The following is a 17,532-nucleotide window of genomic DNA, read 5'->3' on the forward strand; positions in this document are numbered from 1 at the left end:
TAAGTTTCTTTAAATCTGCATATTTAAATGGATAATACGAGAAGGTAATGTCTAGTATTTTTTCTGATCGTTTCCCTCCTTATTTAACCGTAGGTATCTCAAAGAATTTCGTGTGGATCAGTGTCCCTTGTTTCTACAGCACAAATGCACACAACACAAGCCTTTTACATGTTTTTACTGGCATTTTATGAACCAGCGTCGTCGAAGACCTGTTCGAAGGCGAGATGGTACATTTAACTACAGTCCAGATGTTTATTGTTCGAAGTATGATGAGACAACGGGTATTTGCCCCGACGGAGATGAGTAAGTTGACAGCACTTGACAACTGCCTACTCTCGCTTGCAGCCATGTTTTGATCTTGGCTTCGCTTACTTTTAAACCTCTATTTACATTTGTATGTTGCCTTACATGTTTTAAAAAGTGTGCAAAACGATAGTTTGTACTGTTTTTTAACTTTTTGTTCATATTTATGATGTTTTTATGTGAGTTATAGCATTATTTAGGTTGAATATTTTCCGACATGTGGACGGTTCTTTTGCTTGTAAACAAAATACGCCATATTAGTCTGTCCCGCCATATTGCGTTGCGCGCGCGCAAGTGTGACGTTATCGATGTCTCCAAGGAGGGGTTTTACAAAATGTACATTTGACAGTAGGTTGTTTACTTTTGAACAGCTGGGTTTATTTATTTACATTTAAATTTTTTAATTTTGTTTTATAAATGGCAGTACATTTAATTAAATTATTATAATTTTCAGTCATTTTAAAGTTTAATTCTAAATTTTTATTGCATATAATTGTACATTTAAAATAGTAGATACAATGTTATAATTTTGTTGGTAGTTGTCATTATTCTAATATGAATTTTCTCTGTAACAACTAGTTCGAAAAAAATAAATAAATTGAATTTAATAAAAAATTGAAAACTATTATTTTTATTTATATATGTATATATATTTTATAAAATTTAAGTTTCCTGCCGGGATCCTATTTTTATTTAACATTTCATGAGAAACAATGGGGTTGTGTAAAATATTTTTGTAAAAGGGTAAGGTCGTATATCTTGAACTATATATATTTTTAAAAATTTTAAAGCACGAAAATATGAATTAATAATAAAGCAATTTGTAACTCATTGTATAGGAAATATATTTTTAAGGATGAGAAAAATGTTAGACTGAAGAAATAAAAACAAATGACATTCTTTTTTTCTTCTTTTTTTTTTACATTTTTATTTATATATATTTTCATTAGAACTGTTAATTCATTAAAAAATATTTCTGTGTAGAAAATATTTGGACAATAGAGGCAGGGTCAAGTTTTTTGAGTTAAAGACTGGTTTATGTTGTCAAGTGTCAAAATTTTGGACAAATTTCATTTTAATTATTAGGGACATTTTATTCGAAGTTAAATCATGCACAATAGTTACATGATGATTATTACTATAATTATGATTCATATAGTATATTTTGTATAAAAAATATATCCAAAATTATTGAAACTATTATCTGGTTTTTCCTATCAAAAGTTTTTGTTCTGTAATATCTGTTACAGGTACTAACTATTAGTTGTTGATTGTTATCAATCTAAATATTAATATAAATTTTTTTATGTCACAATTCAGGCAAATTTTTTTAAATTAAATAAAACTAAAGTGGTTGCCAATAATTGTTTTATCTCTTATGAAATGTTTCTATTGGATTCTTTGTTAATACTTATATAAGCATGAACGTTGCCTGTAAATCATGATTATAACATATTCTTTAATAAGCAAACTAATAATGATTTAAAAAAAAAAAAAGATTAATAATTATTTTTTTGATGAGTTATTCCCTATTCAAGGTTAATTTATTTATTATCAATATTTAGTGTCATTACTAAGGTAAATTTTCTAATTCTGTGTTATTTTAGTATGTAGTATTTTTAGTGCGTTATAGTAGTTTTAGTATGCCTACATTCTAGTCTGATAATGCTTTAGAATTGTAGAATGTTTTAATAAATGTGCATATGAACTAATTGTTTGTGTAAAATTATCAGTAAGAAGGGTGTCATGTTCAGTGACTTTTGTTTTTCTGAGCAATATGTAGTTACAGTAGTTTTTTAAATTAATATTCCATTATCAGTTTGAATTAATTATTTATTTAAAGCATTTTATTATCAATACTATTATTCATAATTTGTTAAACTATTATTTATGAAGACAGATATCTTTATAACTCAAATAGATTTGATAAAATAAATAATTCATCTAAAGATTTTTAATATTCTCTTAGCCTTATAGTCTTAATTTTTACTATTTTGGCATATTTAGCAGTTCAAATCTTTGTCTTGGTTGAAAATAAGTTTCTTTTTTTCTTTTTTTTTTTTTTTTNCTTCAGTTAGTTTCTTTTTTTTTTTTTTGTTTATTTAAAACAAACTGTTAAATAACTTCGTCTTAAAAATTAATTTAGCTATTGTAAATTATAATTGTGAAAACTTTTTGTAACTAGGAATTAATGTTATCAATAAATAACAGAAAAATATCCACTTTCTTAAAAAAAAATGCATATGTGATAAAAAATCTGAAAATTTCTAATAAGCATATATGTTACTTAATGTTCCAGTCCCGCAGTGGACTGATCGTTAAGACACGGTTCCCAGCAGATCACTGAAGTCAAGCATCACTGGCTACTGTCAGTGTGCGGGTGGGTGACCACTTGGATCAGTCTGCGTAGGGACAGAGGATGAGCGGTATTGGCCCTCGTTAAACTGTGCTACCGTAAAGTGCTCGACTTCGCGTGCAGGTCATCGGGCTACCGAAGCGGGGGTGCCATCCCCTCCGCAGAGGATCAAAATTGTGATGGCATGTCTTTGGATCATCCTCCGGGATGTTTCCCAGACCGTCACCAATAGCCAATTGTGCAGCTCTAGTGCGACGTAAATTAACAACAACAACTACTTAACGTTCCAGCCTAATATGTAAATAAAAATATATGATCAAAATAATGTTTCAGTTATACATGTAAAAGAATGATTACTTTTACTATATTTAAAAATTATTATATTAATTAAATTTAATTATATTAATAAAATTATTATATTATCATATGTGTTTATTTAATGTAACATACTTACATTAGCAGTTAAACTCCAAATTAAAAATATTTTATCGATATATATTTCCTATTTTTTTTTCTTTTAATGTTATATTTAAACTGAAGGTATTTATATAAATAATAGAAATTTAGGTCTATTAAACGATTTTTTTCTTTAAAAAAAAAGTTTTATTTTTACTGTTTAAACCAGACAACCCTGTCTTTGTCTTATGTTTTTTTAAATTTTGAACATTGACAATTATGTTTAAGTTTTGTTTCAATGAAGTTTATTATTTATTTTTTAATATAAACTTATTAGGTTATAAATTTAATATCAATTTCATAATGACAATTTAAAAAGGAGAAAAAATAAATTACAAATGATTTTTTTCCCCTCTATAAATTTATTTAAGGAAAAGTACCATGCATAATGTAGTAAGATAGTTCCGTACTCGTTACAATTTTAAGAATAAACTGCAATGATTAGTAAATAAAATACCAATAAAAGAAGTTTTCAAATCTTGACCTGTCATGGCAACTGCAATCGCCAAGGCACCCAATGAATTTTAAACATTCTATTTTTTAAAACAAAAATTAACGTGTAGATGGTTTTGGTCGTTAATAAGTTGTCTGTTAATAATTGTTTATTGCTTTATAAATCTCACGATATGTGTAATATATTAACTGGAAATATCAGTTTCCTTCATAGCAAACCAGACTTTAATGATCTTGATTTTAAGATCTGCAAATAAAAATTTCTTTTAAAGATTTAAGAACTAATTTTGTATTTTTATTTGTTATGCAATGTAAATGGGTAATTAAATAATATAATTGTCTTTCAGTTGTGCATATTTACATCGTACCGCTGGTGATACAGAGAGACGCTACCACCTTAGATATTATAAGACAGGAGTTTGTGTATATGATACAGATACAAGAGGATATTGTGTTAAAAATGGCCCTCACTGTGCATTTGCGCATGGTATTCATGATTTGCGTAATCCAGTTTATGATCTGCGAGAATTACAAGCAATGGAAGCTAATGAAGAAGGAGCCAATGGATTATCAGGACCAAATAACTTAGATAAAGAAAGAAATGCCATTAATGAAGATCCAAAATGGCAAGGTGAGATATTATATTCTTTGTAAGTTTTATGAACTTATGTTGAAACTTTTTATTAGAAAATATCAGAATCTCATGATTTTTTAATCATTGTAAAGTTAATTTTATTATTATTCCCCTTCACAAATTGATGTAGTCCCTTGTTTCTATGACTAACTAGTTTTTTTCAATAGTCCCTAAACTTAGCCTGCATTGCAACATGGTGCCTGTAATTAATTTAGGCGTGTTGGTTATTCTGTAACCATATTAAAATTAAGTTTTCAATAAAATGCTATGTTAAAGTATTTATGCCATTTTTAAATTAAAGGTGTGAATAATTTTGCATGCCCTCCAGTGTTTGAAGTTTTCATTAGTTATTTTTTCCTATTTTTTTCATTAGTTATTTTTTCCAAAGTAGTGAAATTAAGCAAAAATTCATGGCACAACTAGAATTTCTTTATACCTTTATAAAATTTTAAGAACATGTATGTACAACCACTTGATATTTGATTTGTCTTTGGTACATTAGATTGTTTTAAATTTATGAAATTTTATTATTTTTTTAAAAAGATTCTTAAACTAGGAAAATAATTTTTTTTCATAAACAATGTAATGCTTCAATTTTCTTGTTCAGCATCTTGTAGGGATGTAACAAACAGTGATTTAGCCGAATATCAAATATTTGGTTAACAAAATCTGCCAAATTTGGAATATTCAATGGTGGAATGGCAACAGTTTTTTAAAAATTAATCATCCATAAATATTATTTATGTATAAATAACTTTAGTCATTATTGAAAAATCATAAAAACTTTGCTATATTATTGGTACGGAGTAAGGAGAAAAAATTATAATTGAAATATTTAAGATAATAAAGGTAATTAGATGTTAAGATAATTAGGACTATTTAAGGTAAATTAAAAACTGACTAACAGCTGTAAAAAATGTAAAGCATGTTATAAAGTTGCAAAAATAAAATAAGTCAAAGAGAAAAGAAATATCCTTTTATTTTTTAAAACAAAATTTTAATGGTAAAAATATTTTCCAGAATAAAAAAGTACATAAATTGCTAAAAGAGATAAAGTCTATCAGAAATGCTTTTGAAAATGCTGTGCTGTAATAAAAGTGCCCATAAAAAGATTATATACAAAAGCAAAACAGAAAGATTAAAAATTGATCTTAATTTTTTAAAGGAAATTCTAAAGCTAAACAACAAAATTTTTCTCTCACCGTATTTTCATAAAAAAAAATCTTAATTGCCATGTCATAATAAAAGAGCCAAATAAAAACAAAAGTTCAATATTGAAGAGAAAGCTTGATAGAAACCAAAACATAAATAGTTTTTATTTTTTCAACAAAAAATTTAATGTTGAAAATATCAATTCAAAATTTTTTCATTGCTGTATTTTCAGGAAAAAGACTATAAAAGACTAACCTTCATTAGAAACTCTCTTTAAAAAGTTCTGTGTCAGAATAAAAGTGCTGATAAATAAGAAATTTAATCAGAAAAGCAAAAGAGAAACAGAAGCAAATTGTTCTTAATTCTGAATAATAACTTAAACATTCTAAATCAGTTTCCTATGTTATCAATTATCTGTCTTATGCATTGAAAAAAATGTCAATAAAATAATGAATCAATTAAAAACGGTCTGTTAAATGCTGTTCTAAACAAAACAAAAATTCAAAAAAGAAAGAAAAAGCTTTTATTTCTTTAAACAGAAAGTGTTGAAAAAATTACATAATTGATTTCCTGAATATAATTAAAAGAAGAAAATAATATGCAGTAGGAAACTCATGGTTCAGTAAAGTAATCTAGTTTCAATTCTTTAAATTTCGCTTTTCTATTTGTGTTTCAGAACATAAGAAGTTGTAACAAATATGTGAAAAACTGTTGCTAATAATGTTATGTGTATAGTAAAAATTACTATTTTACATTATTCTGTATTAAATCTATACAAATTTCGAAAAATGCTTGCCAAATATTTGTTTCATTCTTAGTATCTTGTAAGATTTTTCAATGTAATAATATTGTTTTCAGATACAAATTATGTGCTAGCCAATTACAAAACTGAGCAATGTAAAAGACCTCCTAGATTATGCAGACAAGGATATGCTTGTCCATCATTTCATAATAACAGAGATCGTCGTAGGAGCCCTAAAAAATGCAAATATAGGTAAACATTTATTTCATTTTTACCAAAGTAAATGGATAATTATTTTGTCAAATATGTTGATTATGCATTTTGTTTCAGATCTACACCTTGTCCAAATGTTAAACAAGCTGATGAGTGGGGAGATCCTGTAAATTGTGAAAGTGGAGATGGTTGCCCATATTGTCATACACGAACAGAACAACAGTTTCATCCTGAGGTAAATTTGCAATGTTTTCAAATTTATGCATTAACTGCTAAAATCTTAAAATTCCAAAATTTCTTTTTAACTCTTGATTAATATAGTAATGTTTCTTGGAAGTGGTGAAAGAAATTGTCTTCAAAAATATATTTAAGAAATTACAATCTTGGAAGTTTATAATATTTTGGATAATCCTGTTTTAAAAGGAAAAAAACCAATCAATAGTGTAACTTCCAAATAAATAATTTCTTTGCTTAATTTTTATTTTCCCCTTAACATCACAGTTATGTTTCTATATTGAATTAATTTGAAACATCCCCAATTTTTCTTATTTATAAATATTACAGTTCTTAAATGGTTCATTAAGTATTTTTTAATAAATTTAAATAACGTCTAGCAGTGTGATAAAATTATTTCGGTAGGAATCGATGAGTAGACAACATTATCTAGTGATTTATTTTAAAATTCCATCTCACCTTTCCCTATTAGTGGTTGTTGATATTATTCAAATAACTCTGAAAGAAATTCTGTGAAATAGTTCAATCAAACGATTTTGTTAAATGTAAAATGTGGAATTATTTCATCATAACTTTATTAATTGTAAACTATAACGCTGATAGATCGCTTTCAAACTATGGTGTTGAAACTGCTACTTTAAAAAAAATAATTTCTTTCAATTAATTTTTTTAAAATGAGTTGTCATCTCTACTATTTATTTATGCTCGTGAACTTTGCTAACAAGAAAATCGTATGTTTCTTTTTCTAGATATATAAATCAACAAAATGTAATGATATCTTGCAAACAGGATATTGCCCAAGAGGTCCTTTTTGTGCATTTGCCCATGTAGACAGTAAGCAATTATTTTGTTGTGTATTTTAGCTTCTTAAATCGTTGAAATATTGTAACTTATTTGTCTAATAAAATTCTATTTGTAGAGGAAATATCTGCTGTTCGAGATCTAGGCCCTGACCATACTACCGATTTGGCAGCAATATTATCAAATGCATTGCCAGCTACTACTAGCAACCAAAACATTCCTGTAAGTATTTTGATAATATTTTAAAATATATTTCCCTTTGCTTTATATTTATACCTACTTATATAATGTGTAATTGTAATGTTCCTTTTGCTTCGGCTACAAACTTTTAACTGTTTTCCCGTCTTCCGTCTTCAGATTTACTAGTGATCAATAGCGATATCNCCTTTTTAATAAAGATATTACTTATCAATAAATAATATTATTTAAATTTAGGTGCTATAATTAAGATAAATTAATTATTAATTTAATTAGTGTAAAATAATTAGTGTTAGAATAATTAGTGTCAACAATGAAATATTAAATACTAAAATGAATAAAATAACAATTATATAGTTTCCCAACCATAACATAATGTGTAATTGTAATGTTCCTTTTGCTTCGGCTACAAACTCTTAACTGTTTTCCCGTCTTCCGTCTTCAGATTTACTAGTGATCAATAGCGATATCTGGCATGTGTGATAATCAGCAAATTCCAGATTAGAAAAGTTATATTTTTTAAAAAAATATGGTCACCTCAATAATAACAGTGAAGTTTTCTTAAAATTCATGCTCAGGATCATTGTCAAATGTTCTGACTAGATGAATTTTAAAGTTCACTTTTTACTAAAAATAAAATTTAAAAAAAAAGTTTTTCTTTTCAGGCTTTTTTTTTTTTTGCTACTAAAAAGTCTGTATTCCAAAATTCCAATTATCGTATGGAAAAAAATAAATATTTTTTTTTCGGAATTTATTTTATAAACTTTTGAAAATTCTTGCTTTAATACAAAATAAAGTTTTAGTTATGCTTATATTGAACTAAATTAAATTTTTTTTTAATGTTCTGATCATTTTATTATATATTCTTATTTTATTTTATTTATTTATTTATTTTTTTTAAATTTTAAAAAGTTCTGGTTCCCTGAGCTTTCTGGATAAACAAGCTTTTATTGTAATTTGTTTTTGTAATTTAAATCGAATTTTTTTGTTGACATATGTATCACAATGTGATTATAATAAGATTTTGATTATTATTAACCTATTTCAAAAACCAGCCAGTTTCCTTCTTTTCTTAACCTAAATTAAAATATATTTTATAATGACATCTACCGAGTTTTTGTTGCTATTTTTGTGTTAAAGTATTTTTTTATTTTATTTTGCTTTATTAATCATTATTTTTTAAGATTACTATAAATAGCATATATCTACTGAATTTTATACCACATTTCTAATGGTCAAATGTTTTATTTAGGAAGAGAAAGAAGATAGTGTGACTTCTAAATCTGATGCTTTGAGTAATGAACAGGAACAACCTAACACAAATCGTGTTACTAATTGTCTACCAGAAGTTCAGGTATTTCATATTTTTTAAATATCCTAGGCATGATTTATTTTAAATCATAACAATATTATGATTAATCATAATAACATTTTTTCGTACAAAGTGATCTAATCTTAATATCTATTTAACTAAAATTCTTTTAAACTAAGTCTTAAATGTGGGAATTCTTAGAGAACCATATCTACATATGCACCATATTATGACACAATTTGCAAGTTCCAGTCACCTAAGATATTGTGAGTAACATATATATAATTACTTGAAATATTCAACTTCCTAAATTAATAAATTTTTGAATTACGCATTTTTCTTTGGAATAACTTTTAGTGAACTTTGAACAAAATGGATTCAATTTAGTGTGATTTTAAAATATTATTTTGATTTTCACTGTTAAGTTATAATTCCTTAAATTATTTGTAGCTTAAAAATTTTTTTCTTTATTTTTTCCCAGCAAATAAATGCAGTTGACCATTATACAACTAGTAATCCTTTACCAATGCCTCCTATTAGTAGACCAAGATCTTGCAGTACTTCAACTAATCATTCTGGTGAATCAATGCCTAATTATGCTAAAGCACCTGGTTCTGAAAGAGAAGATCGAGAAGTATGCTCTGATAGTTTTCCATAATTAGTTTCTGATTTACTGAAGAGTTTTGATTTAGTAAAACAATTTTTCAAGTATAATTTAATCATTTAAGCCTCATACGTAATGAAATAGTTGCTACTTTTTAAATCTTGTACGAGATATAAGTTTTCATTAAATTCTCCTTTACCTTGGTTACTGGCATATATATACTTGTATATCTTTTTACTTGGATAAATACATGTGTATACACCTGGTAACAAGAAATGTAAAAGTAGTAAGTGTATCCAAGATTTAAGCATTTATCAAAAGCTTGAAATTTAAAAAAAAAAAAGTCTGTTTTTCTAGTTTCGAATTTCTTTTGGCTGCTTTGGGGTTTTATTTTTCAGCAAGCTTATTTTCGACTAGATAAACATCTAGTGACTTTTTTTATCCCTGTTAGACATTTTCCTTCCTTTTGTTTTTGAGTTAAGTATAATTTTAACTCCTTTTAATTAGCTTCAATGTGAAATGTAATACTTTTTATCTTGAGTTTGGAAAAGTGTAACTGAAAGACTTTTATAAAATTTTTATACTTATAACTTACCGTAATTTTGCTCTTTAAGTTTTTTTTTACTTAAATGCAATGTTATGGAAAAAGATTTTAACTCATGTATTTATATTTTAATTTATTCTTTACCTCAGTTAATGGAGTCAAAAAATTTTGTTTTTAAGGATTTAAATTTCTTTTACAGTCGGCAATTCGTAGACAATTACAAGCTATTGATGATGATCCTGCTTTAGAACCCATGGAGAAAGCACGTAGGAAACAGAGTATTTACTTGGCTTGTGATGTTAACTTAGTTCATCTTTCTAGTTCAATGAAGGCAATGTCTCCTTTAGCCACATCTTTTTACCCAGCTGCAGATACTGTTGAATCTGTTGTAGGTTAGTAATGACATAATTCTTAAATTCACCTTAATGCTTTCTTAAGAGACTTTCATTCTTCTTTTGCAGTTTAAGGTTTTTAAATTAAATGAGTGAATATGTGATTTGATTACTAAAATATAAATGCCTAAAATTGTATTATCAGGAATGTTCTCCCTAAGCATTTTTAGACGGGCGGCCCACCCTGCCTACCCTTTGTTCCCTATAAAATGCCCTTTTTGTAAAAGTAAGCCACCATCCCTTAAAAACACAGCCTTTTTATTTATGTTCCATTAAAAAAATTAAAAGTTTCCTGTTTAAATAATGATTACATACTGGTAAAAGTATCTGTGTTTATAGGTTTAATTCTGATTACTATTACTAATATTAATGTTCAGATTATTCTCAACTAGCTAAATTTTTATAAGTATCTCTTTTTTAGGGGATAGGGAGCTGGGTTCATAAATTTTTAATCTTAAATTTTAAAATTATTTTTGAAATAAATGCCTTTTTTTTAAATGCAGCTTTATATTTCTTATTGTATTGATCAAATAGTATAAAGAATATTATGGAGAATTTAAATGATAAAAAAACGTTTTTTATGAAACTTTTATTATGAGTGTTATGTGGGAGTTTATATTTTGTGAAACTTGTTGCAGAGTGGTTGCAAACCATGTTTGGCCTTGTTATATAATTGTCTTGATTGCGCATATTGCTGTACTTTTGTGAAGCCTGTTGCAGAAAGCTAAAAAAATGTTTCCTGGTAGATAATATTTGATATAGATCTGCCATTATATTTATGAAATGTATGTTTTGTGTTAAAAACTGATCGTAATACTAGTGAACAATATTGGAATGTGATGAAAGTGGCACCAATAAAAATCACCAAAGTAGTTAGCGAGAAAAAAACTCTTCAAATATCGAGTGATATTTGTCTATTCCGCATTCATCAACAATTTATATTTTTTGCTCATTATGATATAAGTGTGTCCCCTGATGAAGTGCTGCTTTTGCGAATATGCATATCTTTACAATTTCGTTTTGCTTACTTTTGGTTACTAATTAAATTATTTACTTTTCTCTTAATAATATAGCATTAGTTATGTTTTAGCAAACAGTCATTGTTAATTTTAAATGGTTTGAATTTTTTAGGGAATGCTTTAGATGATTTAAGCATAGAAGACATTAATGTGGAAGCTTCACTAAATAGGGAACTAATTAATGATTCGGTAGCTTCAACAAATTCTATAGCTGGACTATCTGGTTCAAGTAAATACTTCATTTTTTTAAAAAAATATTTTATTGTAATAGCTGCATGATTTTATTTGAGAACAATACCCAAAAAGTGTAGTTTTTTTAAAATTAAGTATACAACTTTTTAACAGGCCTACTTGGAGCTTCAGCACCTGTAAATATACCTTGCAGTGGTGATCTTCACGATCGTGGTTTGCACAGTATGTCACCCCCTGTAACATCTCCACTAGGTTCTCTATCTCGCAGTTTACAATTAGGTTCTTCATCGCTAACATCAGATCATTCTTTAGATAAAGTAAGAAAATTTCACTTTTATTTCAAAATGTAGTTAACTGGTAGCAATAAGTAATGCTTTTATTTCTATTTCACAGTACGATTGCTTTAATGAAGGTTCTATGTCTTACATATCCATAGTATTTTATCATGGGCATAGAATATCTGATCCATATTGGATTTGCATTATCAAGGTTCAACTCGGTACTCTAGTAATTTTCGATTCGGCAGAGAGGGTTATGAAACACCCGAGTTAGGCATTTAGCTAGTTAGCTTGAGGTCAAGGAGATCAGTCCAACTGCGGGAATTTTTTACATCTGCACTGTGGTCAGTGTGTGCTGGGATTTACACGTTAACCAGTGGTTGCTTGACTTTGAACCTAGCTTAAGAATAGATAATAGGCATGTGAAATAGATTTTATTTAACCATATAGTATTAATAAAATAATTATATGTTGAAATCTTAACTGTTAACTTTTCTGACTTGGCTGTAGTTAGCTGTACTTTTCCGACTTAGCTATATTTTTTAAGAATTTGGTCAACATAGATATTTTGTGTGCTTATATATAAATACTTCCATGTTTTCTCTACATTTTGAACTTATAAATATATATATGATGTATGCTTGCATAAATAAAATTAAGTTGCTCAGATGGGTCGAAAATCCTGAAAAATTTTCACAATTAGACTTGAACTTATATTTTGGTTGTAAAAGTTTTACAGGGTGCACTTTTTTTTTGAAAAAAGTTTATTTGATTTCTAATTTTAAAATGTTCTAGGAGTTAACAAGTGTTTTTTTCTTTTTACAGGCTGCTGCTGCATTTTACGGACATTCCGGCTCTTTTACCAATTCTAAATTTCATTATCCAAATTCTAGTTTATATGAATTTTCTGGTACCCAGAATATGTCTCCTTCAAATAGGATGGGTGCACAACAATCTTTAGTTCAAACTATTAGTTCTTTTAATTCATTAGGTTCTTCTAATTTATCTGATCTTCAAAGGTTGAGAGACGATTATTCTACAAGTAGATTAAAAATGCCATGGGATGACAACATTCAAACTAGATCTGTAAGTACAAAAAATTATTTTTAATAGCTAGCTACGTTTTTAAGCTCTCTTATTCTAGTTCTTGATTCTTTTATTATATTTTTAATTAATGTATCTGAAGTATATTTAAAATATGTTTATTCATGGGTTGCTTTACAAAGTCAAGAAAATTCATAGTCTTCTCTGAAACTTTGAACAATTCAAAAAGAATTTTTATTCTCTTTTTTAACTATATTTCTGATCTGAAGCTATACCGAAATATTTATTTTTAATGAAATTTCATCTATATGCCCAATTTACTTTCAAGGTTTGTTTAGCTCCCTATTATTTACATGGCATAAATGATAGGGAGTTAAAGTAGGTAAAAAAAGTAGGTAAAATATAATTTCAAATCAATTATAAACAGTGCTCAACGCTATACACAACTTTTGTCTGTAGTTAAGTTTTTAAGATAAATCTGATTCATATACCATGTGACGGACAGGAGGTTAGAATAGTAAAATTTAAATAAGTTAGAATTTAGTAGATCAATAGATAATCCTAATTTGTTTATTTTTTATACATGCCGTTTAGTAGAAGTGTATCTATATATTAGTCTAGAATTAAAACAGCCTTTCATTACTATAACATTTTGTCAAAGTTTTGTGGTTTTATTTATTTATTTTTAAATTTTCCATTTAAGAATGATTTATAACCTTCATTAAGAGTTTTTTAATATTTATTCCTATTGTGACTTTAAAATATCAGTTTTTAAATTTCAATTCTTTTAAATATTTCATTATGAGAAAGTAATCTTAAAAGAGAAGAAAATTTTTTAAAAACATTGCTGCAAAAAGAAAATAAATATTTTATTACAATATTTTCTCTCATACATCAATAAAAGCTTTGTTTATAAATAATTTTTTTGTGTTTTAATACAGGTCAAGGAAGGTAAGAGAAATTTGCAGACCCTTCACAATTTTTTTATTGTAATAAGTGATCTTGACCTTTCACAGATCATTTTTAAGTATAAATTTGTACTTTCCCAAGCATTTTATTCTAATAGCAGACCTGTCTCACCTTGTTAATTGTTAAATTTGTATAATTGTAACTTTATTTTTACACAAAATTAGAAATTATCAAGACTGATTAGTTTATGATAAGTTAAGACTGTTAAGTTTGAATTATGTGCATAAGAGTAGTGTTATTTATTTGAAAAAAATTTAAACGTCCTTCACCATTTTTTTATGTTAAAGAACTCCAATTTTCGAGATAAGGAATTAATAATTGGTTTTATAAATGCTAGCAATCTATAAGTGTATGTTCGATTTAAGTATTCATGCAACATAAATAAGTTTTATGAAAATGCAAAAATAACGAAGGGGTAAAGAATAATCATCAAGACAAATGTTTAAGGGCAACTACCAACTATATAAATATTGCAAAATAATTTGTAAAATTCTATAGTATTTTATTAGGCTTGCGTCTAAAGTAACGTTTTCAATTAGGTTTTTAATACTTATGAATTATGGAAGCGAGAAGCTGAAGAAGCTTCTAGAAGGGAACGTATAGCTGAACAACAAAGAGATGAAGTAAGTTTTGGTTCTCCTTTGCTAGCAAGTCAATGAAAGTTAATTCCATCTGGTGCTTATTTCTAAACAATGAGCTTTTTATGTGTGTTTCAGATAAGCTTTTAGTTTTTATTGCCTCAAATATCGTTAGTTAAGTTCATTTTTTACTAAATTTGTAGACAGTCAAAAAAATATAATTTCAGTACTAATAAGTCTTTAGGAAAATTTTGTATGTCTTGTTTTTGGACCAATAAAAATCTTGTAATTTATAGGAAGGTGAATAGGTTTTAAATCTGCTTATTGTTATCCTTTTCAAATGCTTTTTAGTTTTGGAATTCTTAAAAAAAAAATTGCTTTAATATACAACATGTATTTAATTTTAAATATTGCATAAGGGTCTTAGTTTTACTTTTTTTGGAATAGAAGAATTGATTTTCCATCTAATATCTGATTAAAGAGAGTGCTGCATATTGTAGAGTTAGTCGAAAATTGTTAGCAAGCCATATCAGTTTCATTAAATTCATTTAACACATAAAATAAATTGTTATAAATGTTACTTATCTTATAACAAAGACTTCATTTTTTTGTGATCATTGTATCAATAAAGAGAAGTGGTATAGTTTTAAAATTAAAAGCATATGTCAGACACAATAACTACAGAATATTTAGATTTTTTAAAAAATATAATTTAGGTTGGAATTTCTATAGAAGCTTTTTTTTTTTTGCATCAAAAAAATTTAAAAAAGAAATCTGTAGTTGCCTTGACATGAAACTGTTATTTCATGTCTAATTGCTTTTATGCATGACTTTTTTTCTGTTTTTAGACAGGAAACTTTTTTTAGCGTATTTCACTATGTAGCTTTTATATGTATTGCTAGATTTTTATTAGCTTAAAAAGAACTGTTTTTGGAGGGAAACATAGTGTTAAATAGTTTATTCAAGCATATTTTTTATTGTAATATACATATGAAGAGCTCTGGACAATAAGACAAATTTTTTCAGATTGAGACAGTTTTATATTGCTGTTGCTTGGTAGTGTTTCCAGTACAGTAATTTTAAAATTTCTAGCACTTCCACTTGATAACAGCATAATACACTAAAATATCTTATTGCTTACCCAGAAATTATGTTTTTAACCAACTGCTATTCTGTGTTACTGTTTTAAAATTTGGCTTGCTTTATTAAGCATTTTCTAGAGAAAAAAAAATTTCTTCATTTTTTGGTCAACAATTTCATGCATTATATTAATCTATCAAGTCTAATGACAGTGTATATGCAGTAAAATAACAACCTCTGAAGAATGGCCACATGTTTTTTTGAACCAAATATTTTCTTTAGGTTTAGCATTATAGAGAACCTCTGAACAGGGATTTCTGAATTATGGCCTTTCCTTGCTAGAATGAATTTTGTATTTAGGTGTATCTTAGACAACTTTTTCACAATTTTCCTCCTTTTTTCTGATGAAATTGATTGTTATTAACAACATATCCTTATTAACAAGTTATTAAACAAATTTTAGACATTTGTACAATATAATAGTCAATGATAGATTTGGCAGCTCAATAACGCTTTTTACAGATAAGCCACATCTTTCAAAGTTGGGCTACAGGAATCACAGAAATCTTGTTTAAGCTTTCACACCGATGTCAATCATAGTTAAGTTACAGACTCATAATCAAGCTAGTCTTATTCAAGTGATAATTTATGGGTAGATAATTTCAGCATTTTTATGATTAACTGGCTTGATCTCTTAAGATTATGTTTGTTACCATTGACTTTTGAAAATGTTATTTGTGAGGACTATGGCACTTGAGGATAATTAAAGTCTTTGCTATAGTTGTCCGTTTTTCTTTTTAATGTCTAAAGAAGTGTTTACAAGATTTAATACCAGACTTAAAGAAGTGTCTACCAGATGAAATGTGTCTACAATACTTCATGTGCAGTAGATTCATCAAAAGTGATGAAATATATGCTGGAATCAGAATAAATTTGTCTTATTAATTATTTTATGGAAATTATGCTGAAACATTTGAGGTTGGTAAATTATTCTCATTAGAAGCTGTTCTTTTGTTTGTTACTTCAAGAGACTGAATTTTATTCACAAAGTCTCTTTAAAAAAATTTTTTTTCCCTCAGCATATTCAAAAAATAAAAATTGACTGATGCCTCAAAAAATGAAATAACTAGTAGTTAGTAATTTGCTTTCAATGCGCTAATTTTTTAAAAAAAATTTTTTTACCTGTTTCGAGCTGCATCTTAAGTTAGTGTGAGTCTTAGTGCATCTTAGTTAAGTTGAATTTCTTCATTTTCTAGAATATTTAAAAAAGTTATAATTTTTGCCTTGTTTTAAAATTTGTTTTTTGAAATATGAAATATATTTTTATGTTTGATTTTTCTTCAATTTTAGGCTTTAGCGAAGGTTAGTACTCTACAAAAAGAATTAGATAATTTAAGAGCTGGGTCTTATCTTCATTCATCATGTAGGATATCAGAATTAGAAACATTACCATTAAGTAAATTAACTCAACTTCAAGATCAACTTAGAGAAGACTTAGAAAAAATAGGAAAAGTGAGTATAGTTTACCTTTTGTTTCAGATGATTTGTAAAAATATGATTTTAATTAGATTAGTAATAGAATATCAGAACTAAATTAGATCAGAATAACTCAAGAAAACTGACTTGTGAGATGTATCTCATTAAGATAAAAATGTACCAGCACGCATAGTTGGATAAATTTTCTTGGTTAAACATTTCTTAGCTTTTGTGATATTTTTAAGTTAAATTTCTTAAAACATTGAGATAATAAGCATTTATAAAATCTTTAATTTAGAATATTTTATTCATTTTTATCATAAAATTTTTAATACAAGAAGTAACAAAATTAGATATATTTAAGAACTAAACAGTTTTAAAGTGTAATGCATTAAGTCTAATATGTGTGTATATATATATATATATATGTATATATATATGTATATATATATGTATATATATATGTATATATATATGTATATATATATGTATATATATATAT

At 26.7% G+C, this 17,532-nt stretch overlaps 1 protein-coding gene across 6 annotated transcripts in view; it reads left to right on the forward strand.

The window, feature by feature from the left end:
* The window catches only part of LOC107436699 (RING finger protein unk), a 33,135-nt gene that overhangs the window by 5,097 nt on the left and 10,506 nt on the right, over positions 1-17,532 (forward strand). For 2 of the 6 annotated variants that reach the window (XM_043043332.2, XM_043043331.2), the window contains exons 2-15: positions 94-303; positions 3,916-4,199; positions 6,213-6,348; positions 6,427-6,544; positions 7,293-7,377; positions 7,463-7,566; positions 8,795-8,896; positions 9,336-9,488; positions 10,202-10,394; positions 11,526-11,642; positions 11,759-11,922; positions 12,709-12,969; positions 14,436-14,519; positions 16,905-17,066. In XM_043043332.2, the coding sequence (XP_042899266.1) occupies positions 188-303; positions 3,916-4,199; positions 6,213-6,348; positions 6,427-6,544; positions 7,293-7,377; positions 7,463-7,566; positions 8,795-8,896; positions 9,336-9,488; positions 10,202-10,394; positions 11,526-11,642; positions 11,759-11,922; positions 12,709-12,969; positions 14,436-14,519; positions 16,905-17,066 (2,079 nt within the window). In that variant the 5' untranslated portion in view covers positions 94-187. Of the gene's footprint in view, positions 1-12; positions 45-93; positions 304-3,915; positions 4,200-6,212; positions 6,349-6,426; positions 6,545-7,292; positions 7,378-7,462; positions 7,567-8,794; positions 8,897-9,335; positions 9,489-10,201; positions 10,395-11,525; positions 11,643-11,758; positions 11,923-12,708; positions 12,970-14,435; positions 14,520-16,904; positions 17,067-17,532 lie in introns of those variants that run through there. The other 4 variants (XM_071186634.1, XM_071186633.1, XM_043043333.2 and 1 more) reach the window with 3 other exon arrangements.

Source organism: Parasteatoda tepidariorum, chromosome 10, assembly GCF_043381705.1.
Source record: "Parasteatoda tepidariorum isolate YZ-2023 chromosome 10, CAS_Ptep_4.0, whole genome shotgun sequence".
Taxonomy (NCBI): Eukaryota; Metazoa; Arthropoda; class Arachnida; order Araneae; family Theridiidae; genus Parasteatoda; species Parasteatoda tepidariorum.